This window comes from Dendronephthya gigantea, unplaced genomic scaffold, assembly GCF_004324835.1.
Source record: "Dendronephthya gigantea isolate DGI-Jeju-01 unplaced genomic scaffold, DenGig_1.0 000021F, whole genome shotgun sequence".
Lineage (NCBI taxonomy): Eukaryota > Metazoa > Cnidaria > Anthozoa > Malacalcyonacea > Nephtheidae > Dendronephthya > Dendronephthya gigantea.
In genome coordinates this window covers 2093454-2120685 of record NW_021163031.1, presented here as the reverse complement: position 1 = coordinate 2120685, position 27232 = coordinate 2093454, and the positions used below count along the sequence as shown (strand labels likewise).

General features: G+C 35.1%; 5 protein-coding genes across 5 annotated transcripts; 3 read left to right on the top strand and 2 right to left on the bottom strand.

Annotated features, from left to right (window-relative positions):
- Positions 1 to 558: 558 nt before the first annotated feature.
- LOC114522001 lies at positions 559 to 6264 on the top strand. The gene is made up of 3 exons (XM_028542594.1): positions 559 to 806; positions 5225 to 5326; positions 5956 to 6264. Exons 1-3 carry the CDS (start codon positions 738 to 740, stop codon positions 6124 to 6126), a joined length of 342 nt encoding a protein of 113 aa, XP_028398395.1. The 5' UTR covers positions 559 to 737; the 3' UTR covers positions 6127 to 6264.
- Positions 6265 to 10392: 4128 nt separating this feature from the next.
- Positions 10393 to 17162, bottom strand: LOC114521755 (DNA/RNA-binding protein KIN17-like). The gene is made up of 18 exons (XM_028542291.1): positions 16986 to 17162; positions 16447 to 16541; positions 16269 to 16312; positions 15980 to 16059; positions 15857 to 15899; positions 15490 to 15572; positions 15163 to 15211; positions 14949 to 15001; positions 14446 to 14494; positions 14230 to 14302; positions 14052 to 14135; positions 13529 to 13565; positions 13385 to 13444; positions 12763 to 12831; positions 12542 to 12641; positions 12295 to 12395; positions 11981 to 12073; positions 10393 to 10741 (listed from the first exon to the last, which is right to left on the bottom strand). The coding sequence occupies exons 1-17, from the start codon at positions 17103 to 17105 to the stop codon at positions 12008 to 12010; spliced, it is 1206 nt and encodes a 401-aa protein (XP_028398092.1). The 5' UTR covers positions 17106 to 17162; the 3' UTR covers positions 10393 to 10741; positions 11981 to 12007.
- Positions 17163 to 17253: 91 nt separating this feature from the next.
- LOC114521849 (ragulator complex protein LAMTOR5 homolog) lies at positions 17254 to 18330 on the top strand. Its single transcript, XM_028542406.1, has 4 exons — positions 17254 to 17386; positions 17496 to 17557; positions 17778 to 17895; positions 17992 to 18330. Exons 1-4 carry the CDS (start codon positions 17352 to 17354, stop codon positions 18050 to 18052), a joined length of 276 nt encoding a protein of 91 aa, XP_028398207.1. The 5' UTR covers positions 17254 to 17351; the 3' UTR covers positions 18053 to 18330.
- Positions 18331 to 20383: 2053 nt separating this feature from the next.
- On the top strand, positions 20384 to 22564 carry LOC114521877 (heavy metal-associated isoprenylated plant protein 7-like). The gene is made up of 2 exons (XM_028542450.1): positions 20384 to 20615; positions 21641 to 22564. The coding sequence occupies exons 1-2, from the start codon at positions 20474 to 20476 to the stop codon at positions 21835 to 21837; spliced, it is 339 nt and encodes a 112-aa protein (XP_028398251.1). The 5' UTR covers positions 20384 to 20473; the 3' UTR covers positions 21838 to 22564.
- A 620-nt stretch (positions 22565 to 23184) lies between these two features.
- Positions 23185 to 26651, bottom strand: LOC114521782 (ras-related protein Rap-1b-like). The gene is made up of 7 exons (XM_028542322.1): positions 26529 to 26651; positions 26295 to 26351; positions 26023 to 26091; positions 25688 to 25744; positions 24266 to 24406; positions 23985 to 24082; positions 23185 to 23912 (listed from the first exon to the last, which is right to left on the bottom strand). The coding sequence occupies exons 2-7, from the start codon at positions 26349 to 26351 to the stop codon at positions 23774 to 23776; spliced, it is 561 nt and encodes a 186-aa protein (XP_028398123.1). The 5' UTR covers positions 26529 to 26651; the 3' UTR covers positions 23185 to 23773.
- Positions 26652 to 27232: the final 581 nt, after the last annotated feature.

Genomic DNA, 27232 nt, shown 5'->3' with positions numbered 1-27232 from the left:
TTTAAAGTTCAAACCTGATACATTCGGCCGCACATAGTTGAGGCAGCTTTGCTTTTTCGCTCAGATACTTGTTCTTATTCGACTATATACAGTCTATATGTATCGACAAGTTATCGCCCGTGAAAATTGTCTTGAATGCGTAAAACATCGAAAATGAAGACTAAACATGAAAAAAATCGAGGAAGTGCAAAAAAACATGTAATAAAAAATCGAGCAATATTCCTAAAGCGTAATATAGGAAAAGTTCAGATAGGCATACTCATGCATACCAAGGTTATGAGAAAAACGAATATTTATACCCTGAGAATAAAACAAAATAAATTTGTGTGGTTTGATCGCGGTTGTGAGCTGTTATTTTACACAGTCGGTTAACAGTTATAGGCTAAAATTTCCTAAGAGCTGAAGGAGGTGAACATTACTAAATACGTATAAACTATTATGATTAATGTTTTTCAATCCACGGGTGATCGATAGGACCCCAACAGCGCGAAATATGAGGAATGATTATGAGCTTGGCATTTACAAATATAGGCGCATTATTGATTCCGGTACAGACGAGTGGACAGCCTTTTAAAAGCGGGAGGAGAGAAAACAAGACAAAGCTTTCCTTGAAGTTTCGACATTAGCAAGTCAAAATTGCATAACGGTATTGCCAGGTTACTACTGGTAGACGGTTATAGAAGGTTATATTTCTTTCTGAAAATCCTTGACAAACAAAGATATACCAATCTAAAAAGATGAATGAATCGTATACTATCGTGATCTTGACTTTCTTAATTCTAATGGCAGATGGAACATCAATTAAGGTAACTGGTCAATGAGGAAACACGATATCAATGCTTGCGTTAAATGCACGATTGAAATTCTTTTGTTTTTGTTGCGCGGCGTTGTAGAGCGTTTTTTTGCGAATTGGGGTGTCTTGTAACGTCAGAGAAACCTCTCATAAATGTTAACACTAAGCATATAGTACGTACATATACGCAAAAGAATATATACTTATTCGATATCTTTGCATCAGATTAGTGATTTGGGTGAGTTGATAATTTCGTGCGACATGTACGTATATAAAAACGTGCAAATTAGTTATTTTGATTATAACAGTCAATAACAAACGCACTATAGACGGAATAAATGTGAATTAACGACGTTATCTCAACCATGCCCCCTCTGGTGTTATTCGTACGATGAGACAATATAGAATTTCTTGGCTTATGATTTAGTAGTTATTAACGCTTGAAAGCTATTCGGTGATTTTTAGAAAGGATTTTTTTTGTAGTCTTGGTTTATACTTTGTAATATAATGAAATTGTTAATGAGTCTGCAGGCAGAGATGGAATGATCCAATAAAACATTTCCTGTTTTACTACAGATAATATGCGTGTACTGCGCAGCAGACGCCTAAATTAGTTGAAATATAACATATCAGGAAACTACATGTGAAATGAAATATTTGTGATTGGCGGTTTAAATACAGAAATATGGTGTTTAGTTTTAAGCGCAAGGCCAATTAAAAAATTGTTTTTCATCGCCCGCCCCTGGAGAATTAGTTATTAGCCATTAGGAAATTATTTCAAATAATAAATTAATAATTGGACGGGAGAGGCTAAAAACCGAATTCATGATAACGGCGGGCATAATTGGCCACACCCAACGGAGAATATCGGGAAAGAAAATAGTTATACTTGATGTTATATGAATGAAATTATAAAAAAAAGAATCATGCATATGTTGGTAAATGAATTCTGCTTTGATCCACTTCATAAAGCCTTATCATTACTTTGCATTGTGTAAAAATATTAGTTTGAGAGGGGCATAGAGGGTTGACAGGGGCGAAGGAGCAGATGAGACAGCTGTTCCTACTGTCCGCTACATGGACAGTCCTGGCCTGTACCCTTTGCAACTATCTATAGCAATATCAAACATATATAGTAACATACGCTCACCATTGGGTCCTGATTTTTAATGTTAGATTATGTTATAATTATGACATGCGCTTTTTATAAAACTGACCTATATAAGTACGTTCTGGAATCATCAGTTTAAGTTTCTTTTTGGCTGTGCATGTGGTTGTTGAAGGTAATTGAATTCGCTCTCTATGCATGCTAAAATTTGGTTACTTTTCAACTTTCTAAGTAGTGAATTATTATGATAAATCAATAATTGGACGGAAAGAGCTGAAAACCAAACAAATTTTATAAAAAGAGAAGTGAATGTTGGGCTGGAAAAATTGCGATATAAAAATCTTTTGCGGCAGGCGAAGAACATCACTTGATGGAAAAGATCCTCTAGATTGGTCAAAATGGTTTTGAGCAGAAAAAGGGGGTTAGTTAAATTGCATGAAAACAGCATTTAAACCAATTCTTCAAATACGTTTTTTTATAGAGAAAAAATAGCATACCCGCCCTATAATAGAATAAATTCTCTAATTGGGCCAACTGGAAACCAAAACAGACTTTTGATTCAGGGCATTTTGCTACAGGAAAATCATACTGAGTAATGTAATTATTCCTTCTGATCGTAATTACCCGGCCATTATGACAGCAACTTTAATGTCATATCCGCAGCAATATCATTACGACTTTTTCTTTCTTTGAAGCTGGACTTGTGATGATATGGGCGAGCCTTTTTTTGATTTGATACAGTCAGGAGAACTGTTGAGAACTGTTGTGAAAACTTTCATTAATGTCCACGCAGAAATATAAAACCATATTAATATTTAAAAAACAAGGTAACAAAGCTGTTTTTGTAGACAATCACCGAATCTATTTCCAGTTTTCCCACAGGAAGACCCTTTGCATAAAAAGAGGATTTTTAATTTTTATAAATTGAAGCAGGCAATAAACTTAACATGCACCAGAGTGAAACTCGTGGGATAATGTCAACAATTGCAGATCTTAAAACATTATGAAAGGAAGAAATTATTCACTAAATTGTTTAGTTTACAAATTGCAACTTTCTTAATGTGTTGATATAAATCTTTAAGTGTATGCATGACGTACGCATTTGCACATAAAAAATAATAATCATGATTTAACTTGTATTGCGCTATCAACTGAAATGTGCATGGGAATAGAAATGTGAACCATAAAAACCATGTTCTCATAAAATAATCATCACCTTCGTTAAAGGAAAAGGGGAACTTTTAAGTATTCCTCACGCGGCTCTTTCGTTTGGCTAAACTTTGACCCCTCATAGACTATAATGGCCACTTCTCACTAGGGCTGATTTATCCTTCTGCACTCACGGACATGTTTCAAAACAATATAATGTCCCCAGGTGAAACGTTCATGGACGTGATGTATTAAAAATACAGCACAGTCGGTTATATTGTGAAACAATTAACTACAGTAAAATCGACTAGTGTTCTTTTTTCACTCATCACGATTAGCTATCAACTAAAAAGGTGCATGGTTACGAGTGATACGTCTACGTCTACCCCAAAATGATTCTGTATGTGTTGATTCTAATCATATACACGTTTCAGCCACGCACGGCTTGTAAACAGTGAAACAGAGTTTTCAAAAAAGAAAATAGCCACAAGCCTTTTTATTGCTTCATTTTAAAGATCACATCGTATCATATTACAGATTTGAATATTAGTCATTTAGTTTATGTATTTCATATGTTGCTTGATTGTGACTGAAGAAACTGGTTTGGCAATGAACTCAGTTAAGATATGCGTGATGACGACAGTCGACAGGTGCTGAGAACAACTAAGAACGTAAGTTTTCATTTTGATAGCCACGCAGACATCATGCAGAATTAATTTAAGATTAATAGAAACATTAAAAAAGTCCACAAAATGTTATCTTTCGAATTGCAATGTATGCATGCATGTGAAGATGCCAGGAACGTCAAAAGTTCGGTATAAGATTTTCGGTGTATCACATGCGTCCTCTATGAAGACCAGGCGCTATGTAATTAGACGAATACGAATCGAAAGCAATGATCTTTGTTTGTCCTCAGTATATTTAAGGATACAAAACGCATCATACCATTATACAACGAGACATCCATACACTGGTATAAAAGCAACCCTTCTTCATCCCTCCTTACTAAGAGGCGATGTGATAGATAGATAGATAGATAGTTCAGCTTTATTTATCGAGGGTAAACACCGAACAGTATGATCAACTGATTAACAAGTGGCCTCCTACATACTAATATATTAATACATTAAGAATCAAGATTAGAAATAGACTATCTTAAGATAATAGTAGCTAAAAGCAGTATGTCTATATATAAAGTTAGTTAAAAAGTAATCAAGGTATAGTAAAAAGAGTCGATATCGTTATCACCATTAAAAAAGTGATTAAACAATTCGTCTTTAAAACGTCTATAACAGATTTCTCAAACATTCTTATGTGAGATGGTAACGAATTCCAGAGACTTGGAAAGATCTACCTTCCTCACTAACACGACTATAGCGTGGGTGATGAGTGTTAGCAAGAGTTTGGGACGAATCCTACCAAAAACATGCAACTCATTTAACTCATTTTATCAATTAAGGGAAGAATCATTTCTGTAATTATTCTATTGTTTGACGTGTTTATTCGATCTTGACGTAAGCAACCTAATCAACCACTTCACATAAATATCCTGATGTTTACCTCAAACTTTAAAAAAATAAATGCCTGACCTCTTAGGCTAGCGTTTAGAGAGTGTTATGCATGAGTTGCGAAAAGGCATCCCATTTTAATAGGTTCTCTTTTAAGTTTTAAAACTACCTAAGACAACGATGTACCTTCTGTTGGGAAGAAAAACATTTTAGTAACGACACATTTTTAGGTTCTTGACCAGGTAAGTTTAGTCACATCACAAAATAAGTATAAAAGTGCAGTTTGAAACCTTTTTCCTGTTTATAATCACGCAGTTATAACACTTGGCACGCTATATATGCACTTAGATTAAAAGATGAATTAAAATGACTAATTTCTTGAACAAAACAATGAAACAGTATACGTTACTGTTTATACACAATTAGCCTTTGTTTCCATTTGCGATAAACCAAAACTAAAGGCGACCAAGACGATTTTTGTTTATTCAAAGTAGTCACATCACTCACATGCAGCTGTACACAACATATACCTTTGATTCTCATAATGACGTCAACCGCGAAAAGTTTGGTGTCTCTTTACCAGGCTTTCCGCGTTTGACGTCATTATGAGAAAGGTCTATTCTATTTAAACCTAGTGAGTTAAAAAGTTTCATTGTTTTCTTACAGACTTGCAAGGAAAATGCAATGTGTGGCAAGGAGGAATGTTGTGTCAGAGGATTGTGCATGCCTTTCATACGTAATGGAAGGAGATGTAATCCCTTAGCACAGGTGCGGAAAATAGAATATAAACCTCATGCATGTGTTGTGATTTATGCAAACCTGATAAAAACTATAACAGATAAAGCAAGAATATTGCGGGGTAGCCCCACAGGACAGACTGAGATTTCAAGCGTGAGATTTCATCTAATTGTCCCAGCATATATTGAAAGACAACGGTATTACGTTGGAGTAGCTCAACTCAATGAGCGCGTCATGATGACGTGCAAATACGTGACGATAAGTTACTCATCTATTCAGCCTATTACTAATCGTCTAAATATCGCTATTTGGTGTAATCAACAGGGTTTCCACAGCTTATTTACAGATGACTGTCCTCATAGGGTATAGCAATGACAAAAGAGAGAAACAAAGACCTTTTGAAAAGAATGCATAAAATATTCTATTAACCTAGATCCCTCCCTCCCTCGTGGTTGCCAATTGCAAGGAAATTTCCTTGCATTGTGGAACTGACCCTGGACTAATCAATGCTTATATATATACAAACAAGTATATATACAATAGCGTAAATATGCACATGTTTTTACAATCGAGAATAAAAGCACAAAAAATGGAATTCAGTGACTTATCGACGGGAACACAGACAAAATATTAATAAAATGCTTCCCTTTTCACGCCAGATCTTGCGCCTACAATGTCCATGCGCAGTTGGCTCGTCATGCACCTTGGAGGTCACATTTCCCATGGAAGAAAAGATGTATTGCCACAATATTAAAAATCTGAATAATTTGAAAGAGATGGTGGAAAACAGGGATATAAAACACATCGAGAGCAATAACATCGAAGACTAATAACAACTGGAATTTACCATATCCGCTGAACATAAAGATATAGCTATAGAAAAAAATATATATATTATATATATTATATATATACTAAAAGTTTGATAAATAAATTATATAGAATGGTTTAATATCTTGGATCTATACTTTAATATTGTTAGCCTGCGTATATTATGCAAACTTGAAAATCGTTTTTCTTAAGTGAAATGTGTAGTATATGTGGGCGGAATTTGACAAATTAAAAAGCACTTGTTTCTATGCAAAGTTATAGAACACAGGTCAGGGTGAAAAATAATGCACCTAAAATGCGGAATTAAGTATTGAAGGATTTTTTCCTCGTAAGATCGCAGAAAAAGTGAGAATTTCAAAAGGTGGTATGCAACTAACCTTGGAGAGGTTTGAAGAAACTAAATCCTACTCAAGCAAACTTTTAGCTTCTTCGGTCATGCTCGGTTTGGCAATATTGAAAGATATAATAGGAACCTATTTAAAGTAAAGTATCATCCAATTCTTCAAGGACATGGAATTTCATCTGGTACAAAGATGATCGCGTGTCTAACTAAATGATAATCCCCCTAAACACCTGCACATCTTCTATGTGCCAGAAATCTTTTAGAAGCAAACTCGTTTTGGTGATCTCGTTCTCATGGCTTTCCACCTCAAATTCCAGATCTGAAACCTATGGAACACTTGTAGGACCGTTTTAACCGGAAAAGGGCGAGGCACAGACCCGCCAGCCAGAATGACTTGAGGCAAGTGGTCAACGAATGCTGGCAAGGTATTAAATGTGCGACATTAAAAAACCTATGGAGTCTATGCCAGCAAGAAAAAACGTCATTTCAAGAGCAAAAAAGAGGGACACTAGGCAATTGACATGAAATGCATTTTTGCACATTAACATACGTAAAATGAATATCATAACATCTCATAGTTGTTGTACAGCATGTATTTTTCTGTTTACTCATTTACTTTTTTGTAGTTCACTTATCGGTAAGGTTTTCTATAGAATATTAATATATGCTGCTAAAACAATGAAATACAGTCACTGGACTCAAACTTTTGCCTCCTACTGTATATATGTGTATATATTCACATTTATATAATTCAAATTTTCAGATTAATCATTGATAAGGGGACTTGTCTAAAAATACAGGGCATGAAATTATTGCATGTTAAACTAAGTTTAATCTGTGATTTGCTATTTAAATTCGGGCTCGTATGGGAAATACGTCACCTTTAATCGAAAATAGAAGCCAAACATGGCCATGGTGTGTCACGTAGTTATTTTGATGTGCGTGCAGGCGCGTGCCTTGAGGACTATACCGTATACGACAATATTTAAGGACTCTACAAATCTGTTTCCAACATTCCGCAAAGATACGTGAGCTTCTTAAGAAAATGAGGTTTTACAAAAAGCGATTGTATTTATAGCATACACCCATCTGTCAAGTTCAAACCTTTATTGATTACTGCAAAAATTACGCTGACAGGTGGCTGAATAAATTATAATAAAATCTGCATGAAAACGTGGGCTCTCATTGGCCGACTGAGTTTACTTTGCAATTTAAAGTGTATGCTATTAATATTTAAATAAGTCAAGACACGCGCCATTGAAACAAGCCGTATTATTAAAGCAAAGGACAACACACTGGGCAAAGAACAGTCAATGTGTGCATTGGCAACATACAGAAGAAATACTCGTTGTCGCATTCCAGTGAATATACTTCCTCAACGAAACCGCTGAAGAGTTTCATCGTAAAGTAAGTATGTACATAAAAATGCAACAAGAGATGTTTGAAATGTTTTTATTTTACCACCGTCAAGCGTATGGGAAACAAAAAGCATAATACGCAGAAACCCAAACAATTACGAATCTGATAAATAGCAAAGTTCCGTTCAGTCTGGGAAGGAATAGCCCAACTTTGATCCATTACGTAATTTGCAAAGCGAAAAATAGTAATCAAAACTATCAGGATTTGGAAAAGTGAGAATTTGAACAAAATTTGTGTTTGTCTCAAAATAAGAATTATTGATAGGTTCATAAATAATATAGCATCTTCAGAACACATGCTTGGAAAGCAATTATATAAAATACTTACTTAAAGGACATTGGGTAGAAATATGAGAATTTTAATTTGCACAGCGACTTCGCCGCAGACATATTAAACACTATATTCAAATGCGAATAAAATTGCAAAGCGGACAACAAGTGAACAAATTTTTAGAGGCTAGAAAGTAGTATATGTATATGCATTAAAACATGCAGCATAACTGTTTTTGTCTAAAAAGGACAATATGGCTTACTTCGATAAACAATCAAAATTGACAGTCCGATTGCTGCTATAAATTAACGGTCCGGAACCTCCTCGACGTTCTTGTATGAATCCTTTAATTTGTACAGTTGGCGATTACAAAAGACAAGAGGTTGTTTTATATTACGCATGCTATAGTGGTTTGACATTTGGAGGAAAAACATCATCATATATATACATCGATAATTGCAGAGGACTAGCTGACATGAGTTTGATAAATTCATAATATGGATGTTTATCCGAAATATTAGCGAAGATAGCTTGCCAGGCATTAGGTATAGTTGTGAACTACTTGAAAAAGGTATATAGTGTCCTTTAGGAGGTTAGAAGGAACTAGATTTTAACTAGCATTGGAAATCACCATTTTTGCGGAATATATCTGCCTAGAAAATAGATATGCCACCCAAAATCGTGGACTTTTTTCGAAATACGTCATGCGTTATAACAAGTTAAACTTCCTTGCAGAAAATCTCATCGGGTCAGTTTATCAAATACAAAGACTGGTACAAAAACTGGTCATTTCGCCGAATTTCGATGATGGAAATAACAGGGAAAAAAGCTAACAAAGATCTAACACCTAAATTTCACGCTCTTTTACAAAATGACGCTCTGACCGAGCGAATAACTTCAGAGTTGGAACAACTAAACTATGCACAGATTCTAACATCCCTTGCAACGGGGTTACTTCAAAATGACGATAGTTTAAAAGATTCGGTGAAACCGGAGTCGGGAAAGAATGAATTAAAAGCATCTCAGACGAACGATTCTTTGAATATGCGTACATTTGAATTGGATGAACAGACATTGGACAGTGAAAACGGCAAACTACAAAGTAATTTCTCATCCCGCCGAAAACGACGGGTAAAACCAAGCCGTAAAATGCGCGAGATTCAAGAAATCAAAGACGTGAAACGTCATGGTTTCTATGCCAACGAGTTCGGACGACCAAAGAAGGTGAACGCGAAAATCGTCCGGGAAAACAGTAAGAATTCTGTTGAAAAACGAGTGGCAAAGACTACAAAAAAGAATTCAGAGGGAGAAAACTCATCCAGAAACGAAATGAAATTCGGGATCATTGTTGACGATTGTGTCGATGCGGCTCAAACGGAGGCAAGTGAAGATTTCAGAAACAAAATAATTTCTGCTGAAAATCTGGACGAAAATGAAAGAAATGAAATGGGGAAAATAGAAAAGGACAACGAGTTGACAGGAAATGAAGAGGACGGAGTTTATACGAGAAGAAAATCCAGGAAAACAACAAAGCATAAGGGAAATAAAGCAACCGAAAAGGGAAGACGATATTGGGACTTGACGGAGGGTCAATCAAGGAATTCGAAAGAAAATGAAGATGAAAGTTCAGGTCGTTATCAATGTGAGCAATGTGGGAAATTCTTTAAAACATATTACACATTTAGTATTCATATAAGAATGCCAGAGCACACAAAAGAAGCGCCTTTTGTTTGTGATGTTTGTGGAAAAGGATTTCGTCTTTCAAGCACTTTATGCAGGCATAAAATAATCCACACTAGCAACAAACCACATGAATGCAAAGTTTGTCGGAAAACGTTCAATCGTTCATCCACCCTGAAAATGCACATGCGCACTCATAGCGCACGCAAGCAACACGTGTGTAGCACATGCGGCAAAGGATTTCATCAGAAAGGGAACTTAAGGAATCACATGTTTGTTCATTCTGGAGAACGGCCATTTTGTTGTGAGACGTGCGGTCGCCACTTTAACAAAAAGTCGAATTTGAAACATCATCTGAAAATTCATGAGATCAACGGAAAATACTCATGTACGATTTGCAAGAAGATTTTTGATGATCATATCGGTTTGAAAGAACATATGCAAACTAAACATGTTCATTTGTAAATGCATGCAGATGTTTATCTGCACGTCACTAGAATTTGAATTTCAAACTATAATTTGCACAGTATTTATTGTGAAACAATCACCCAATAAATAGCATATAGTTATTTTGTATTTCTTTACCACCAATAACAAGTTTAAGATTGTAAATAATGTACAATTTTGCGGCCATTTACAGAGCACATGCACCATATACACTTTGGGTCAAAGATATTGTTTCCCACTCTGGCATTTTACAGCATTTGTCTTAGTAAAATATATAAAAAAGAATAATTCAGAGTTTTTTTCACCACTCCACGGGAGATAGGGTGGGGGGGGGTGGAAGTTTGACTTGGAATTCCAGGTAATGTACCATGCCGGTAATGTTGCATGACGGAGACTTCTTATCCTGGCACCCTGCTGAGTTTTCCCTTTAACTTTCGCGATTTAATATGCTCGTACTAGATATGAAAGTGATCTCAGTCAAGTCAAGTCTTCGTTTCGTAAAAACGTGAAATGTTTCATGGTGATTCGTGAAACTATCAGGGGCCGGTTGTTCGAAAGGTGGATAAGTCGCTATCCAACGGATAACTCGCTATCCAACGCATAAGTTTTATCCAGCGTGTGATTTGCGTTGCACGAAGCTTGGATAACTTTATCCAGCGGATAAAAATCGCTATCTACCGGATAAATTTATCCAGGGTCCGGAGGTGGTTTAAATCCACTATCCAGTGGATAAATTCAAAGATACAAGGTAACACTGTAAACATTTATATAAAATTGGACAAAAATGCAATATTCCTGTTACTGTGCATGTTTCAACAAACTAATACACATCATGATTGTATTCAGTATTAAAAATGTTTTCGAAGTGCAATTTGTCGCAGCAGCGTTTCACGTTGCCTACACATTCCGTTCCGAGCGGCGCTTTTTTGGACATCCTCGAATTTATAAGAGGCGGTAAATTTACTATACGCTTCTAATCAGTTTACAAACGTGAATATGCAAAAAAAGATTCAACCTAGTCCAAGGAAACTTGCTAATATCTAAGTAATTTCATTCACGAACATTAAAATAGTGTTCCTAAATTTGCTATGGAACCGAAAAGCAAAGCGTTGCAAGGTCAAGGAATAAAATTGCAATGTGTTTAATTAATAAAATCACTATGATGTGAAGTGCAAAGTTCGAGCAAATCACTTGTTCAAGTCTTTTCCATTCAGTAACTATACTCGAGAATTCGTAATGATTATGAATTCAATGTAAATGCTTAGCAACAGCTGACGTTGCGGTACGAAATTTCAGGATAATCCTGTTTTCTTCTGGTAAATTTTAACTTATAGTGAAGTGGATAGCTATCCACGATAGTGAAGTGGATAGCTATCCACTTCACTATCCACGCTTCGTGCAACGCGTTTTTATCGAATGGATAACTATCCACTGGATAGCAGATTTATCCGTTGGATAGGCCTTATCCGTTGGATAAGTTATCCATCTTTCGAACAACCGGCCCCAGAAACTTAAGTATCACCCTATATTCACACTTTATTTTTATATTGAATTGTTTTCGTAGATTTTGCCTGTAATACGCATATCATCACCATAGCATACTATAATCACTGACCTAACTATAGCCGGTGACGCCAGGTAGCATGAATTAATGATACCATATGAGTGGATTTTAGATTAGAACAAAAACATACGTGATTTGGAGGGTTCGATCCTGGAGGTCACGTGTCAAGCTTAGAAATATCTTCATACGGGAGTTTGTCCACTGTCCGTCCCCGGTACTCGCCCTATAGGGAGATGATCCAAAAAATGAACGATACAGTACAAAGAACCCGCAAAAGAAAGAAAGAAACACATGCAAATATTAGAGGGGGGAGTAAGGGGTGCTGGATATCGCAAGGGGGGAAGGAAGGGATATAATGAAATAAGAGACACAGGTAATGTACTTAAGGGGATGAAGGGGTGCTGAAATAAGATTGTTACAGATACAGTAATCAACAAACATTACCTCATTTATCTCAACAGAAACACTGAATGTTTTCTCATCCAAGTTTAAGAGAGTTCCTTTCTGACCTCTGTAGCGGCCATTTAGAATCAAAACCAACCTTCCTAGAAAACATGCAGTATCTTTTAGTTGCAACGAATCGCTCTAAAGCAAAATGTGAAAACTAGAGAATGCATTATATTAACTCGTACGAAATACCGGTCCAGTTATGTACTGTATGTGTGGAAACCAAATGTACACGGTAGCGTACCTATGGCGGGTATAACGGTCTCCAAATATGTTTGATCAATTTTTAAGACATCTCCGGTGTCTATCATTTTGACAATTCCCGTAAATAACTCTTTCACCTCCTGGAAATATTAAATAAGTTGTTAGCAATAGTCCGGCTGACACCAACTTGAAGCAAAAGACGGTTGCGTATTTCAAAGCCGCAATACCTTTGTGAAAACTTACATAAAAAATTTCAGTTACCTTTACAACTGCCTTCTTCTTGTAATACTTTTCACCCAGTTTCTTATGAACAACTTTGACTACAATTCCCTAAAAAAGAAGTGGAATGTATAGTTCTTAAACATGTCATTGCTATTGGTGTATAAATTCCAGGGGCCGGTTGTTCAAAGCTATAGGTTAGCGCTAACTCTGCATGGGTTAAATTTTAATCCGCTGTTTTAATTTACGTGCTTCTGCACCGCCGTTTGTTTCAAAACTTTACAAAATATGATTTCTATGATACTCATGGTAAAAATATTCAACTTTTATATGAAAAAGCGATGAAAAAAATTGATGTAGAAATTTGCGTTAACCCTGTGTTAAGTTACAGCCGGCTTTTGAACAACCGGTCCCAGGTTATCTCTCGCTTATAGTAGGGCTGTAGAAATTAAAATCCATTCTGCAGTATTTAATCGATCATATATCTTTTGTTCTTTATTCTTTAAACCAGACGAAAGTTTAGTTATGAGGACTATATAGTGAGCTAGCATAAATTTGAACCGAAATAAAGTATATTTCAAGATATATTAGAAATTGTTTTCTAATCTCAGATCATCGATTGTTAACAGTTCTATAAATACAAATGCTGAGAAAATAGGCCAACCTTCATCAGCCAATTTTCTTTGCGCGAAGTTTCCTTCTTTGCTCTTTTCGCTTCTTCTTCCTGTGCAGTAAAAAAATTAAATGATAAATACTAAAACGTTTCGACGGATAAAATAATGGCTGCATGTTTCATATCTCAACCTACCTTCATTATCTCATCCAAAGCTGACTTTCGCTTTTGTCTAGAAACAAAAACGTATCGTAAATGTCCATGTAACTATTACCCTGCACCGTTTATCAGACTATCCCAATACTATACGCACAAGCACTGTATATGAATCTTGAAATAACATGAAGATTTTTACAACACATTTGAATATTCAACCATGCATAGCAAAGGCGTATATGCACGATTTGTCTATTTCAGCAGCTTATATACAGTACCTATAAAACTTAAATTTACAACCAAAAACTGGTTAGCACATACAAGCATTAAGGTATTGATGCCAATGTAAATATATTAAGACTGTACATAACGCCTCCTCGCATGCAGAGGCCAATTTTCACTATACCATTTATAAAATATTCTGTCTCTTGACGATTCGGCTCTTGGGTGGGAAAGGTCAAGAAATATCAATTTTAGGCAGTTGTTATACAGCTTTTTTGCGGAATTATCTATGCAGTTACTTGAATATTTGGTGCTGTACTATTGCTCTTTGTGAACTCACGTTTCTTTATCTTTCTTTTTGCTGTCTTTCTCAACTGCTTTTCCCATGTCCACCAATGGGCTTGGGTTGGAGATAATATTTTTGCTGAAAAAAAAGACCAATAATGATTAGAACAAGGATTACATATTATAAAATGATACCTCAAAACCTTCTATAAGATCGAAACTTATTGTCTTACCTTGTGGAAGGTTTTAGCTTTTCTTTCTCCCCACTAGATTTTAACGCCTTTGTTGACGCCAGGCTAAACGTCACTGAAAAACAAATAACTATATTATGCAATATAGGACCACGCGGTGAACGACAACGTTGAATTTCCTTTTGTTTCCTCTTAAATTTATCATTATACTAGCTCAAAGTGTCTAAACAGGTTTTCTAACACCTGGGTGACAAATACCTTTTTCCGCTTCATCACTTCTTTCCAATTCGGTTGCACATGATTCAGCCTGAAGAAGATCGAACAGCCTCACTTCTTAAGTTTACTGTTTGCACACAAATGTATGATGTGATGATGTGATGTGATGACTTACATGTAAATACTTTAGTTCTCACTAAAATATATACTTAATGTAGATAAGTTATAGCTAGTATCATTCATACATTGTAGGTACTTCACTAAGGGTTGGTTGTACTAAAGCTATCTATCCACCAGATAGTGATTTTGTTACTGTTTTAAACATGGTTGAAACGCAGTGAAATTACAAATTTGGAGCTCAAACTTATAAAAGAGAACTTTCAATTGAAGAATTCTAAGGTTTAATCCAGGATATTCTGAACAGAAATTTTAAAGCGATTGAAAAAAATAGTGCTATCCACCTTCCATACAACCAACCACAGAATTTTACATTAGGCTACATTAGGCTATCAGTCAAAACACATGAATCCTTAGCATTACTCTACCTGATCACCTCTTCTGGCCAGTTCTTTTTCAATTTGTTTCTCAATGAACTTGGCTAAAACAACCAAAATATCTATCATGAGGGGCTTTACTATCAGAAGAGCAATCTTTTCCTAATCTGTGACTATGTGAATGGGGATATTGCAGATACAAGCAGTAAAAGTTACTAATATCTGACAGAAGTGTAAACAATCATTGAATAAAGCAGCATATAACCTGTTTTTTCATCATCATCCATTTCCATTTTCTCTTTATTTTCTGCTGCCTGGTGTAAAAAAACCGTCACTATTTTTCATATGAGGCTGTTCTGACTGAGTGAAATTTAAACACACACAGTGAAAAGAGAGCCAATGTTTTTAATTTTAAAAATATGTATATAAGGCCAATTTTAAAAATGTATCCAGATGAGAAAGTGTATTTTATTATCCGACTTAAGACATTTTTCCTGTTTGAAGTGAAGTCTCAGAAATGTAGAAGAGGGGAGACTCAACATTCACTCAGCCTTGGGTGGAAATTAATATACTGTCATTATGAGAAAACTACCTTTTGTCTTGCCAGTGTTTCTGGATCTCTGTCAATGTAAGCGATGAACCATCCTTTCTCTGTGTTGTCAACTTTACACTTGCCTATATTATTTAATTACATATAATAGAGAGTGAAACATTACTTATGCAATTTCTTCCCTGGCATAGTGTGAATGTAATAATCCTGCTTGCATCTTTAACATACTCTTCTTTCTAATGTGTCAAATACTCAATCTAGCTTTTTCCTCTAACATACTATTAATCTCAATTGCTAAAATATAAAGTGTCAATGTTGAATTGGTAACGCAGTACCAGTAATACTTGGGCAGGGTTTACTCAACAATTCAATTTAGATCTAAAACATGCCAAACATAGCATTATAATACCTTCACGACCTAGCCATTTCACAAACTCTGTGAGTGTTTCCCACTAAAGAATTAAAACACATTTTATTACCATCGATACATTTTTTAAACAATTTTTTCTGATTTTAAAAAATTAATGGTTACCTGAGTTGCATTCATGTGCAAATGATTTCTTTCACTGATATATTCTTGGTACACAACATTTGCATGAACACGTCTTGTGCCTAAATGCAATCCATCAATATTGTATTTAAGAATAAGTTTGGTGGCTTCTAAAGTTTCTCTTGGAATAGAACATTAATATTTAAATGGTTTATAATATGGGTGATTCTCCAGTTACACACACTACATTGCAGTTTCTTCAAGCTTCATATATCGCCTGTGCTCAGTGTCACATTTGTGACCAGAGAGTCACCCATATGAATATAATTACCAAATCGCCTCCGTAATAGAAGCATAAAATCATCTTCAAATTCCCTGAAAGAAGAGAATATTGAGAATTACATTTTACTTTTACATTACTTACCATTTAATTTAATTACGCTTACAAACACAAGTATAATTGAAACCAAGTATGAATTATGTTGAAAAATTATATAAAACATACTAACTGTGAAAAAGTATCAATAAATTTATTTGGGTTATCAGCAAACAACAGAAGCTGACGTTGATGAGATTCAGACATGCAATGGCACTTGAAACCATTCTATAAGTAAATACAATTTATTGGAAAATGCAATTTATGAGTTCATATAAATATACAACTAAATGTGAAGCTCTTCTTATGCCTTCAGCTATATTGGGGAATGATGGGCCATAAAATCCCTCCCCCAGTAGTGTGCAAACCTTGCTGTGGTTAGCACCTTGTGTGTCTTAATGAGTTACGCTGGAAAGATACTAATCTTGTGGTAGGGCCACCCAAGTCACTGGTCCTCCAGGTTTGAGGCATGGAAAGAGTAGACATGTTTAACATTTAAAGGGATAAGTTTGGGAAGGAGAGTAGGGTTGATGGAGAAAGATACACAATATTGAAAGTTTTAAGCAGTGTTTTAAATGGATTATGTCATATATCTATACTTTGGAACTACAGTTAGGTATAACAGTATAACTACTACCATTTTTTGGTGCAAAAAATCATGCATACGCATACCTCATCCCGACATTGTTTTTGACACATTTGACAATACCATCGTAATTTCTGCAACCCTTTTGCCTTAATTCTGTTGCTAATAGCTTTAGGTGTCAATGCTCCAGCCTTTTCTTTTCCCATTTTGATCAAAATTCACATTTTTTGAAAACTTTGAAATTGTTGTAAAATTTGTTTCTATCCAATTCAACGACGCATGACAGATTGTAAATCAACCGCTAGCCAATTAAACATGTATCCAGCCTGCAAGACCTGGCCAACCCTAAAATTGGGCAATTTGAGAAGTTGTGGTGAGAATTTCTAGGATATTTCTCATCGTTGTTTTAGAAGTTATCCTTGTCTGTTTTTCTGTATTTTTGAGTTATATTCATGGAATCTGATTTGGAAAGTGCTGTTGAGGAACTGTAGGCGATAACTTCTTTCCATTCTGTTTATTTTTAGTGTTGATTTGTCAACAATATCATGTGACCTGTGACCATTAATTTATTGTGTATTTTTATGAATATGTTTTAGAATGCAAGAAAGAGGGGTGGTTGGTGTGATTTGCACCAACGAAGAAGGTCTAGCACTTGCTGGTATGGTGTCCTGTCATTTTCTACCATGGTTGTTTTGTACTAAACTGTCTGGTTATTTTGATTATGAAATGAGTCAAATGACTAAGTAAACTAACCCTTGTCCCTTGGTATCAGATGACCAGCCTTAGAACAAAGCAACCAAAATTGGAGTATGAAACTATTACTGACTGCAAGTATAAGCCTGATTAAAAATTCATTAGTATCACAACTTTTTATTTAGTTGATGGATCAGCATTGGAAGTACATGCTGGTATTGTGTCAGGTTTAGCACAAGAAGCAAGAAAAATTTACCCTGAGATCGACTCTTCACCTGTAGTAGTATTAGAATCTGATACTTGGTGAGATTTTTTTTCAGTTAACAAAGTACAATTTTTCAGCTCCCTATAATTTCACTAAATTGCTTAAATATCAATCATATCATCATATTTTTCTAGCAATCTTTTGATCAGATCTCATGAAGGGACAACAACTGGAGTATTGAAGGTTCCATCATAATCAGCACAATAAATGAATAGCTAGATAATTTATCAATAAATAATAAACGCTTAATTCCAACTGTGTAAATAGAAGTAAAATAGTCAGTCATTGAAAGATTTTGATGATGTCTTTGAAATGAATGATTCAGTCATTGCTTGAAACAACTTTTAGGGTGTGCAGTAGCCATACTACAGTATATATAGTATATAACTAACAAACTAAATCAACTATAAACATTTTTGATGGGTCATGGAATTTATGGAAATCATGGAAATGTTTACACCGAGTGGAAACACATGCCAAGATGGCGGATTTGACAAGTCAACAAATTCAGCAGGATTGGGAAAACCGTGAATTTATTGAAATCCTGTCAGAAAGTATAAAAAATATAGCCAAATTTTTGAACAATTTTGGTGAGGATTTTGTTTTACTATTTGTTTTACATTGTGTAGATACGAGGCCAGGCTAAAAATGTGTGAAAGATTGGCGATTTGGTCGGTTGACTCCGATAGTTTGGGTGTCACTTTAGGCAAAAGTGCTGCACGACAATAGTCTATTTGAGTATAGATACACATAAACACGTCCAATTATAGACACGCTATTTTACATAAACATCTTACTAGTGCATTCTAATTCGTATTGTGTGTGACAAGCTAATTGTTCATTTTTCTAGATATGTCTTGTCGAGGAAAGCTAGCTAAATTAGATGAAAAGTTGACACTGATGGAACAGAGGGTGGAATACATAGAAGCAAGGGTAGGTTTGATTTAAGTGAACATATAATTATATAAAATACGTGAAACGCGGGCGAAAATGATATACACATGGAAGTACACAACATTTATTTTCACAACATTCCTCTAAATCCTCTAATATTCTCTATGTCTGTGTCTGTTTTATAGGTGACAAAGGGAGAAGCACTTTCTTAAAATAATTTGCGTGATGAGAACATAGAAAAAAAGAATACATATAACCAAAGAAAAGAAACAACATATGCTGTTGCAAAGTGATGCTAAATATGGTCATTGTTTCTTTGTGAATATTTTTTAAATTAACTAATAGTAATGTTTTGGTTGTTACAAATGGAAAACCAGGGGATACCATTGATACATTAGACCTGATAGGTTAGGCAACCACTTTTCGTATCAGTCTAGACAAGATACATATTCCATAAGATGACAAGCCCTCTAACTATTGATACATATATATGAATACCATTTTTGTACGCAACAAAAATTTTGCAATTTGTCTGTAGGATTTATAGTAAATTAGTACTAAGAGTGTAGGGCAATAATTGTCAACGCGTTTGTAATATATGATAAATGATTGGATCAAGTATTTTCACATTAAATTTGTTAATTAAACAGTTGGTGAAAACTTGTATTTCTTCAATAGTTTCTACACCTATGCCCTCATTCCCAGAGGATGTTCAGCTGGAAATTTGAGTGCATTGAAATATAGTCACATTAAAAAATAAAAAGATTTATTCCAAATTTTGCATTTTCCTACACATGTAATATTGCCATTGATGAATTACAGTGAAAACTCTTTATCTAAGAATAAGTTTTAATAATAGGTACCACTTCAAAAATACGTGACATGCTTGAGGTATGTGTGTTTAGGAGAGTGCCGCAACTCACAAGGATGCGACACAAGTTGATAATCAGTTGATGACAAAGTTTCAAAATAACTGACCAAAGCCGATTTAAATACTACCAAAAATGGTTGTCGTAGCATTTTTAATTGTAGTAAATCACGTTGCGGAATGCGTTGTTTTTCCCTTCGCGCGAACAAAATCGCCAGGCGTTACGAGTATTTGATATAAATGAAGCCTGGTCTAATAGTCTACTTTTAGTTAAGCTCGGGGGTGACGAGTGCCAAGAAAGGCCTAATGAACGTCATTTGTGAACGGCCTCGCAGGTTTCTATTTACAATCGAGGTAGCCGGGGGCGTGGCTCGTTTGTGTGGAACAATCTTAGTCATCTTACGATTCTAGTCTAATAAAAGAAAACTTTCGATGAATAATTGTTGTAGTTTACGCTTTTATCCTATTTGGCACATTTGTGAGAGTTTCAGGGTTCGTATATATATTAAAAGTTTTTTAAAACAGTCTTTAATGAGATGCAAACTCTTCCAGTTTTGCTTGTGTGTGAGTTCTCGTAAGAATTTGCAAACCAGTATCATTTTCAATACAAAATGCGATAATATAGAAAACCTTCATGTTTCTTGTAGAAAAAACTAAAAGTTTAGCGTAGAAAATGTTAAATTCTTTACGAATCGCAGATAAAAAAAACTCACGACTCTTGCGGACTCGCAGGTTGCTTATAAATAATTCAAGCATCAACAACACTTTAGCGTCTTTGCTAGAACATTTTGCAAAACCAGCTAAAGCGATAAAATTTCCTGTGGCTAGTTTTTAAAAACTAAGATAAGTAAAAAATGTCTGAAGAAGAACAAACGCCTGCAACTGATCCACCAGCTGAAGAAGAAGCTGCTGCTGCTGCTGCTGAGAAAACGGAGGCTGGCGAAGGAGCGGAGGGTGAAGCAAAAGGAGAAGCCAGTGGCAGTGCTGACGCGGAAGGTGAATATAACACACGCCTTATTTTAGTTTTGGTTCGAATCAAAACTCTTATCCTTATCTATTTGTCAATGTTTGTCAATGGTTTACATGAGATATTGACAAATTATTTTGAAAATATGGTATTTCCGTATGTTTCTACACCTGTTGATTCTCTCCACGGAAATGCAAGAACGCTCCATCATCACAGTGAATGCTTCCGAGTGCGTATCGTTTGCCTACCACACAGTTTCCCATGGCCAGGATATGAGTTTTAGTCAGAAGTGATTCTAGTTCATTATCCTGATTAAATGGATATAAATTAGATCACCTAATGATTATAAAAAGATAAATTCTGTTAGCAACAGGACTTTCGATGTCGTTTGTCAGCTGTCAGTGTCTGTATATTATTGTCAATTTGTCATTGAGTTGTGATTGTCAATCGACTTCAGTCGACCGTCACTAAAAGTAAAACTGCCGCTTATTATCTCTTCGTTAGCTACTGGTCAGTTTAGATTTTGTATTTGGTCCATCAGAATATTTAGTGAAGATATCAGTTGTTGGCCGCAAATCTGTCACTGTCGAACTCATTTGTTATTGTTAATTCGAAGTGCCTGACTTGGCTTTGTCATATATTTTAGTGCTCGACAATATTTATACCATGGGGGGCAACCAGCGTCGTATAATTTTAGCACAACAAAACACGGATGTTATCTAAGACATAAACACTGTAATAAAAATATGATATGCTATCGTAAAAGCGTTTCAACTTTTGGACCTGTAGTAGTTCAATTATGTTCAAATCGCGGTTACAGCTCAGCATAACAGCTGACTGGCGCCTGTTTGCATTTGACAATACTAGCACAAATGATAATTATCATAAATTGAGAAGTTTACTGAAGAGTACAATTCGAGTATTCCGTTTAAACACAGGAAAGATTTCATAAGGTTTACAAACTTTACATCTTCTTTCTCATGTGACGTCATGTCTGACTATGAAATGAGAGTGTCAGGTAGCTCTATTCATAACATTTTTTATCTTTTTCAAGCTAAAGGAGATGAGATTAAGGGTGACGAGGAGAAGACAGAGGAAACTAAAGGATCAGAAGGTGAAGCGAAAGGATCTGATGGAACGGCAGAGGACACTGGCGGAGGTACAGAAGATGCCAAAAAGGAGGGAGACAAGGGCGAGGAAAAGCCAAAAAACGAGGAAGAGGCCGAGGGGTGTTGTTGTATTTTAATATAGAAAAAATAATCATTACACTGAGATACTAACTGATATACCATGTAGCCTTCTCCGCAGACATTAGTGTAATACTCTTCGATACAGTAAGATTTATAGTTACACTCTAGGTATAGTGCAATAAAATGTAATATACCTATAGTATAGAACATAAATAAACACAGAAACTTTAAATAGTTTTGACATTATACTGCGGAGAAGGCTATATCAAATGCACAACTTAGGTAGGTGGGAATAGATCTTCATTCTTCATATAGGGCAGCTGTAAGGAACTTTTCATCATTTTACATTAGCATATAGTCGCATATATACAGCCAAAGAACTGAATCTAACGTGAAGTGGTTTTCCACAATTAATGCATGACATCACGAGATTTTCTAATCCATTTAAGCTTATCTTAGCTTTAACTTTATACTCTACGATTTGAAGAATCTAAACGTTTTGCAATCTCGGATCCAAATAAACCCCAAAATAGTGGTGCGAGGAAGCTACTGTTTTTGTTACAATAGATGATAAATATTTGATGAATAGTCCTTACGCATGAACTACGCATTTTCAAGCACGTATTCTTGTAGTTAGGCCATATTTTGTATTTTAATTTGAACTTTATGTCGTAATATTGTACATGTATTATATACTATACCAAATTTTACAAATGTTTTACGGACTTTTACCGAAAAATTTTTCCCTAGAAATAACAGACATAGATATCCATAATGGTGTATCCAGATTAATTTCTTCAGATCGACCGCGACCTGCTAAAAGATACCACTAACACTTGAAACGCAACGTGGAGTTTCATCACGCACCTATAAACACGCCGCATATGCTGTAAGAAATCTCCATTTTTCTTGCAAAAGGATTTTGGTTCCTAACAAACGTTTTTCACTTTGATTGATTATTTAATTGGCTAAATGAACTCAACAGGCAAGCTTATCGACGAAATATATAAAATCGCTTTAACACTGAATTTAGATGCTCAGAACTCTTGAAGGTCGCCCTAGCGAGGCAGCACAGTATTCTTGACGCATGATATTTCGGCCATGCCTGTAGTTCTCACATGTCATCGAGTCACCGACAGCTCGCGACGTTTACTGTCGGCGGTCAATCATCCAGGGCCCGGGTGTTTCGCCCTTTCCGCCTGCCTTTGGTAAAACGAATTTTTAAGCAGACATCTTCCCTGCACTGCAGCAGTATCTTTAATTGTCCTGGCTAATCGATTTTTAAGAACGGCATGGAACTGGAAGAGCGAGACAAAGAACCTTTGTAAAGAACGTATAATTTTTGCTTTAACCCCTTCCTCCATTTTGATAATCTCCTGGGAGGAAATATAATAAAAAAGAATAACAATGAGTATTTATATTTTTTTAATATCTTAAAAATATTACTACTATGCGACTACGGAAATACACAACATGCTTAAAGATCTTAAGTCCATCGCATGAAAGACTGTAGGGTTTGGTACATTCGCTTTCAAAATTACAAGAGTAAAAATGCTTAGTGGCTTTATAGAGAAGCTTGCACATTGATCTCTTCTACAAATTTTGGCATCTTCAACTTATCTCTTATGACTGGGTGCTGTCCTAGGGACCTCTCCATAGTAAGCTACAGCATCTTTGGATTTTTATGCATGTAGTACAGTGGTAGTTCATAAGAACAGAATGTACCCAATTTCAATTATCATTGTCGTCTGATTTCACAAACACTAAAAGCTCCCCACCTATCAATATTAAACTTACAATATTTATAAGAAATCATGAAAAGGGTAATTCCTTGTTTACATAACTAGTATACTTTATGTATGTATGTTCATGTTACAGATATTGTCACACATTTAGTCTGCTTCACCTGGTGATGAAATTTATATGCAAAATATTTAAATATGTTAAATGCTTTTACTGTTTTCCTCACACTATATCCCATGAGCCATGTTATTACTTTACAAAATTACACATCTTTTCAAGAAGTTTCTACTGGGTTTCTTTACTTCTGGGGTTTTTCTGTTGATCTGTCGTACAAGGTCGAAGAAAATTTCTGTCACATTTATTTTTGTCTTTGCTGAGGTCTCAAGGAATGTGCTACAAAGAGAAAAAGTGATTTACCCACTACTAAATGTGTTATGAAAAAAAGATGTTTCAATCATTCCTCACCAATTTCCAAACTGTTTTGCTAAAGCTTGTCCTTGATCTTTCCCAACAATCCTTTCATCTTCTAAATCACATTTATTACCAACTAGAACCATTGGGACCTGAAAGAAGTTGATTATTTTGAAATAATACCACACTTGAATAATTAACTACCCCTTACTATTTCAAACTTTAAGGCCCAACATGCCTGCCAGTTTCTTGGCAAGGAATTACACAAATTACAACAAAAAATTGTGACCTGCTGTGTTGCAAAAAGTAGTTTTAGAACCAAGGTTAAAACTTACATCACTTGTATCTTTTACTCTAATAATCTGATCACGAAGATCTCCCAAATCATTAAAAGAAGACTGTGACGTTATTGAATACACCAATACAAAACCCTGACCATTTTTCATGTACAAATCTCTCATTGCTGTAAATTGTTCCTATATGTTGGAGATAAGAGGATTAATTCTAAATAATTTTAAGGGTTTTTCATCAAGGCTGAAAAGCACTAGTTTCAGTAAACAGGAGTTTCCAAAGAATTATACTTTATAGACAAGCAATATAGAGTTATATTACACCAAAAATTGATTAGGTCTGAGAACATGCCAACCAAAAACATCTTGTTTCTTATTAATAAAATATCTGCAGTTCTTGCCAATATTCCATTAATTTCAAAGAAGTGGGTGTCAATTGAAAGAACTATTGAATGTATTCCCTACTAGGCCCACATTGTCTATGTTCACTTGTGATTCTTTAGTCTCTTCCCACCATGATAAAAATTTAGTGAAAACCTAGTCTAATGTGCAGTGCATTATAAGGAAATTGTCATTTGTGGCAGGTTTCCCTGTAAGGTAGCAAAATCTGTAGTAAACTCTTTTATAGGTAAGAAAAAGACTGAAAAAAAGGTCAAATTATCATTTTTATACCGATACATGCTTTAGCTCATATATGAAAAATTCCAAAGAAATTTCCCACAGTGTGATTTTGAGGAAGTCACTGTGAAAATTCAAATTAAATTTGATTGAAGTTAAGTGAGCAATCAATATTTTATTTAAATTTCTCACAGCTTGAGGGTCACTTGTATATTGTGAGCTGATCACTGAGAATTCTTTTCTCACTTCTTTAAACCTTGGGAATTTTAGTGACATTCCTCCAGTAGAAAAGTATGAATAATGACTTGAAAGTTAGCAAATCCTTGAAAACTTATGAAGTGGGAATTGTACAAAAGGGGTTGAGCCTAAAATTTAATGACTAATAATCCAGTGATCACATAGTTATAAAATGAAGCTTCTGGAATATGGTTTTGTAGTGAGGTTCTGTTAAAATATGCTTGTCAATAAAAATATATTCTTTGTGACCATACACAGTATTCAATGTGCATGTTACAATGCTAAACTAGCTATGAAACACAGTAGAGGGATTTTTCAAACTAAAACATATTCCAGTGGGAAAATGAGGCACACCAGTATGTTATCAAAATAATGGCCACACAGAATGTGAACTTTAGCATTCTCAAGTAAGCTTTGTTTAAGCACTGTATTGCTACAGAGTGCAAATCATACAGGAGCAATATTTGACTTGATCGTGCTTCATTGTTTCAATGTAGACTTTCATTTACAAAGTTCTATTTTTGAATTGACAGGTTACAAGTAGGAATAGTTTTAAAATGATCATTTATCTAAGGCCCAGGCATCAAAGCAAAGAAAATTTTATGACAATACCGTTCCAGCGGTGTCCAATATTTCTAACATACATTGCTGGCCATCCACTTCCACTTGCTAAAAGGAAATAGTAACGATTATATTTAATCAAATACTTCAAGTCATTTCTTGCGCATATATGAAGATTTCAAAAAACACAATACGTTCATTTGTTTTGAGATCACAAAAGTTCTTAAAACCTTGATAAGGCTTTTGAAATGTACATTTATAAAAGGAAACTTTTGCCTAATTATCTAGAAAAAGGTGGTGTTTAAATAATAATCTACAAGATCAAAGTAACAATTTGCTATTTTATAAGTTAGATTTTAAATCCAGGATGTGAATTTATTACTGACCTTTCTATAAGAGTCTTCGATCGTTGGGTCGTATTTTTCAACAAAAATTCCTTGGACAAATTGAACAGTCTGGGAAAAAAATTTTTGAATTAATGTACCCTTATGAACACATTCAACACGAAAAATACAATCACAACAGAATGGCACGTGAAATCGCCAAGGAATTTGTAAGATTGTGAAATCAACGAGTTGATGCTTCTGAGGTGTTGTCTACACGACTGGCTTAAACACGAAAATTTGAGGGATACTTGAAAACCCATGTCTTTCCTTACCAAGGCACTTTTTCCGACCCCACCACTTCCAAGGACGACCAATTTATACTCCCTCATCTAAAAACATCAGGAAATTAGACCAAAACACACCTTATGTTACGAACTATTAAATAGCTCGCATTTCGAACGCTCTATGAATACTTCTCACCAACGTAAAAATAACAATGCCGCAGTAAAATATACCCTACGCGATATTTATGAACGAATACAGCGATGTATATGAACGAAGACTACCTTTTCTTCTATCTAAGATGACGGTAAAACCTTGAGGAAACGATTTAAATATTTTCTTATTCGTTTTGTTGTCTTGGCTTCTTGTGTTGACTTATAAAAGGCGTCGGTTTTATATTCTATACCAAGTTGCTATTTTTACCATCAACGTACTCTGGGGGCGGAGAGTTAGGACGTCATGAGTTTTTACATTGCAAATTCTTGAAAGTTTTTTGCTAAATAAACATATTTTTGGCACAAAAACATGCCTTTTTACACACATCTAATTACTTTAGGCTTTAATTTTAAAGTAACTTTTAACGGCGATTAAAATACTTAAAATATAATCAACCCACCCTATCCTCCCTTCGTAAATTTTCTCTATGCTCGTCCTAGTTCCCGCGAGCACTTCATGCGCTGTTTCCACTTGTTACAATAAATCAAATAATAAATGAAAAAACTAACGAGAATTTATTTACCTATTTGGCAGAAAATTTATTTGCAGTACTTCTGAATTCTACGTTTAGTAAATGGGGGTGTAAAAAAAATTAACTGCCTGTGTTTCTCAACTCTCAAGCAACATTACAGAAAATCAGCAAAATCTGTCATGATGAAAAAAGCTTTTATCGCCTGGTCCTTTTAGTTTTTCTCTCTTCGTCATGTGTCTAAATCTTAAACGGAAGGGAAATTTGTTCAGTTCTGTTGTTCACTTGTTCTCCGTTTTGCAA

Coding starts and splice junctions, on each gene's coding strand:
- LOC114521782 (XM_028542322.1), bottom strand. CDS start 26,351: ATGAGGGAGTATAAATTGGTCGTCCTTGGAAGTGGTGGGGTCGGAAAA. Junction 26,092..26,294: donor GGGTCGGAAAAAGTGCCTTG/GTAAGGAAAGAC, acceptor TTTTTTTCCCAG/ACTGTTCAATTTGTCCAAGG. Junction 23,913..23,984: donor GCAAAACAGTTTGGAAATTG/GTGAGGAATGAT, acceptor TTCTCTTTGTAG/CACATTCCTTGAGACCTCAG.
- LOC114521755 (XM_028542291.1), bottom strand. CDS start 17,105: ATGGGAAAAGAAAAGGCTGGAGCATTGACACCTAAAGCTATTAGCAAC. Junction 16,542..16,985: donor AAAAACAATGTCGGGATGAG/GTATGCGTATGC, acceptor ATTTACTTATAG/AATGGTTTCAAGTGCCATTG. Junction 14,303..14,445: donor AAGTGATGAAGCGGAAAAAG/GTATTTGTCACC, acceptor TTTGTTTTTCAG/TGACGTTTAGCCTGGCGTCA.
- LOC114521849 (XM_028542406.1), top strand. CDS start 17,352: ATGGAATCTGATTTGGAAAGTGCTGTTGAGGAACT. Junction 17,387..17,495: donor GAAAGTGCTGTTGAGGAACT/GTAGGCGATAAC, acceptor AATATGTTTTAG/AATGCAAGAAAGAGGGGTGG. Junction 17,896..17,991: donor GTATTAGAATCTGATACTTG/GTGAGATTTTTT, acceptor ATATTTTTCTAG/CAATCTTTTGATCAGATCTC.
- LOC114522001 (XM_028542594.1), top strand. CDS start 738: ATGAATGAATCGTATACTATCGTGATCTTGACTTTCTTAATTCTAATG. Junction 807..5,224: donor CAGATGGAACATCAATTAAG/GTAACTGGTCAA, acceptor GTTTTCTTACAG/ACTTGCAAGGAAAATGCAAT. Junction 5,327..5,955: donor GATGTAATCCCTTAGCACAG/GTGCGGAAAATA, acceptor TTTTCACGCCAG/ATCTTGCGCCTACAATGTCC.
- LOC114521877 (XM_028542450.1), top strand. CDS start 20,474: ATGTCTGAAGAAGAACAAACGCCTGCAACTGATCCACCAGCTGAAGAA. Junction 20,616..21,640: donor TGGCAGTGCTGACGCGGAAG/GTGAATATAACA, acceptor ATCTTTTTCAAG/CTAAAGGAGATGAGATTAAG.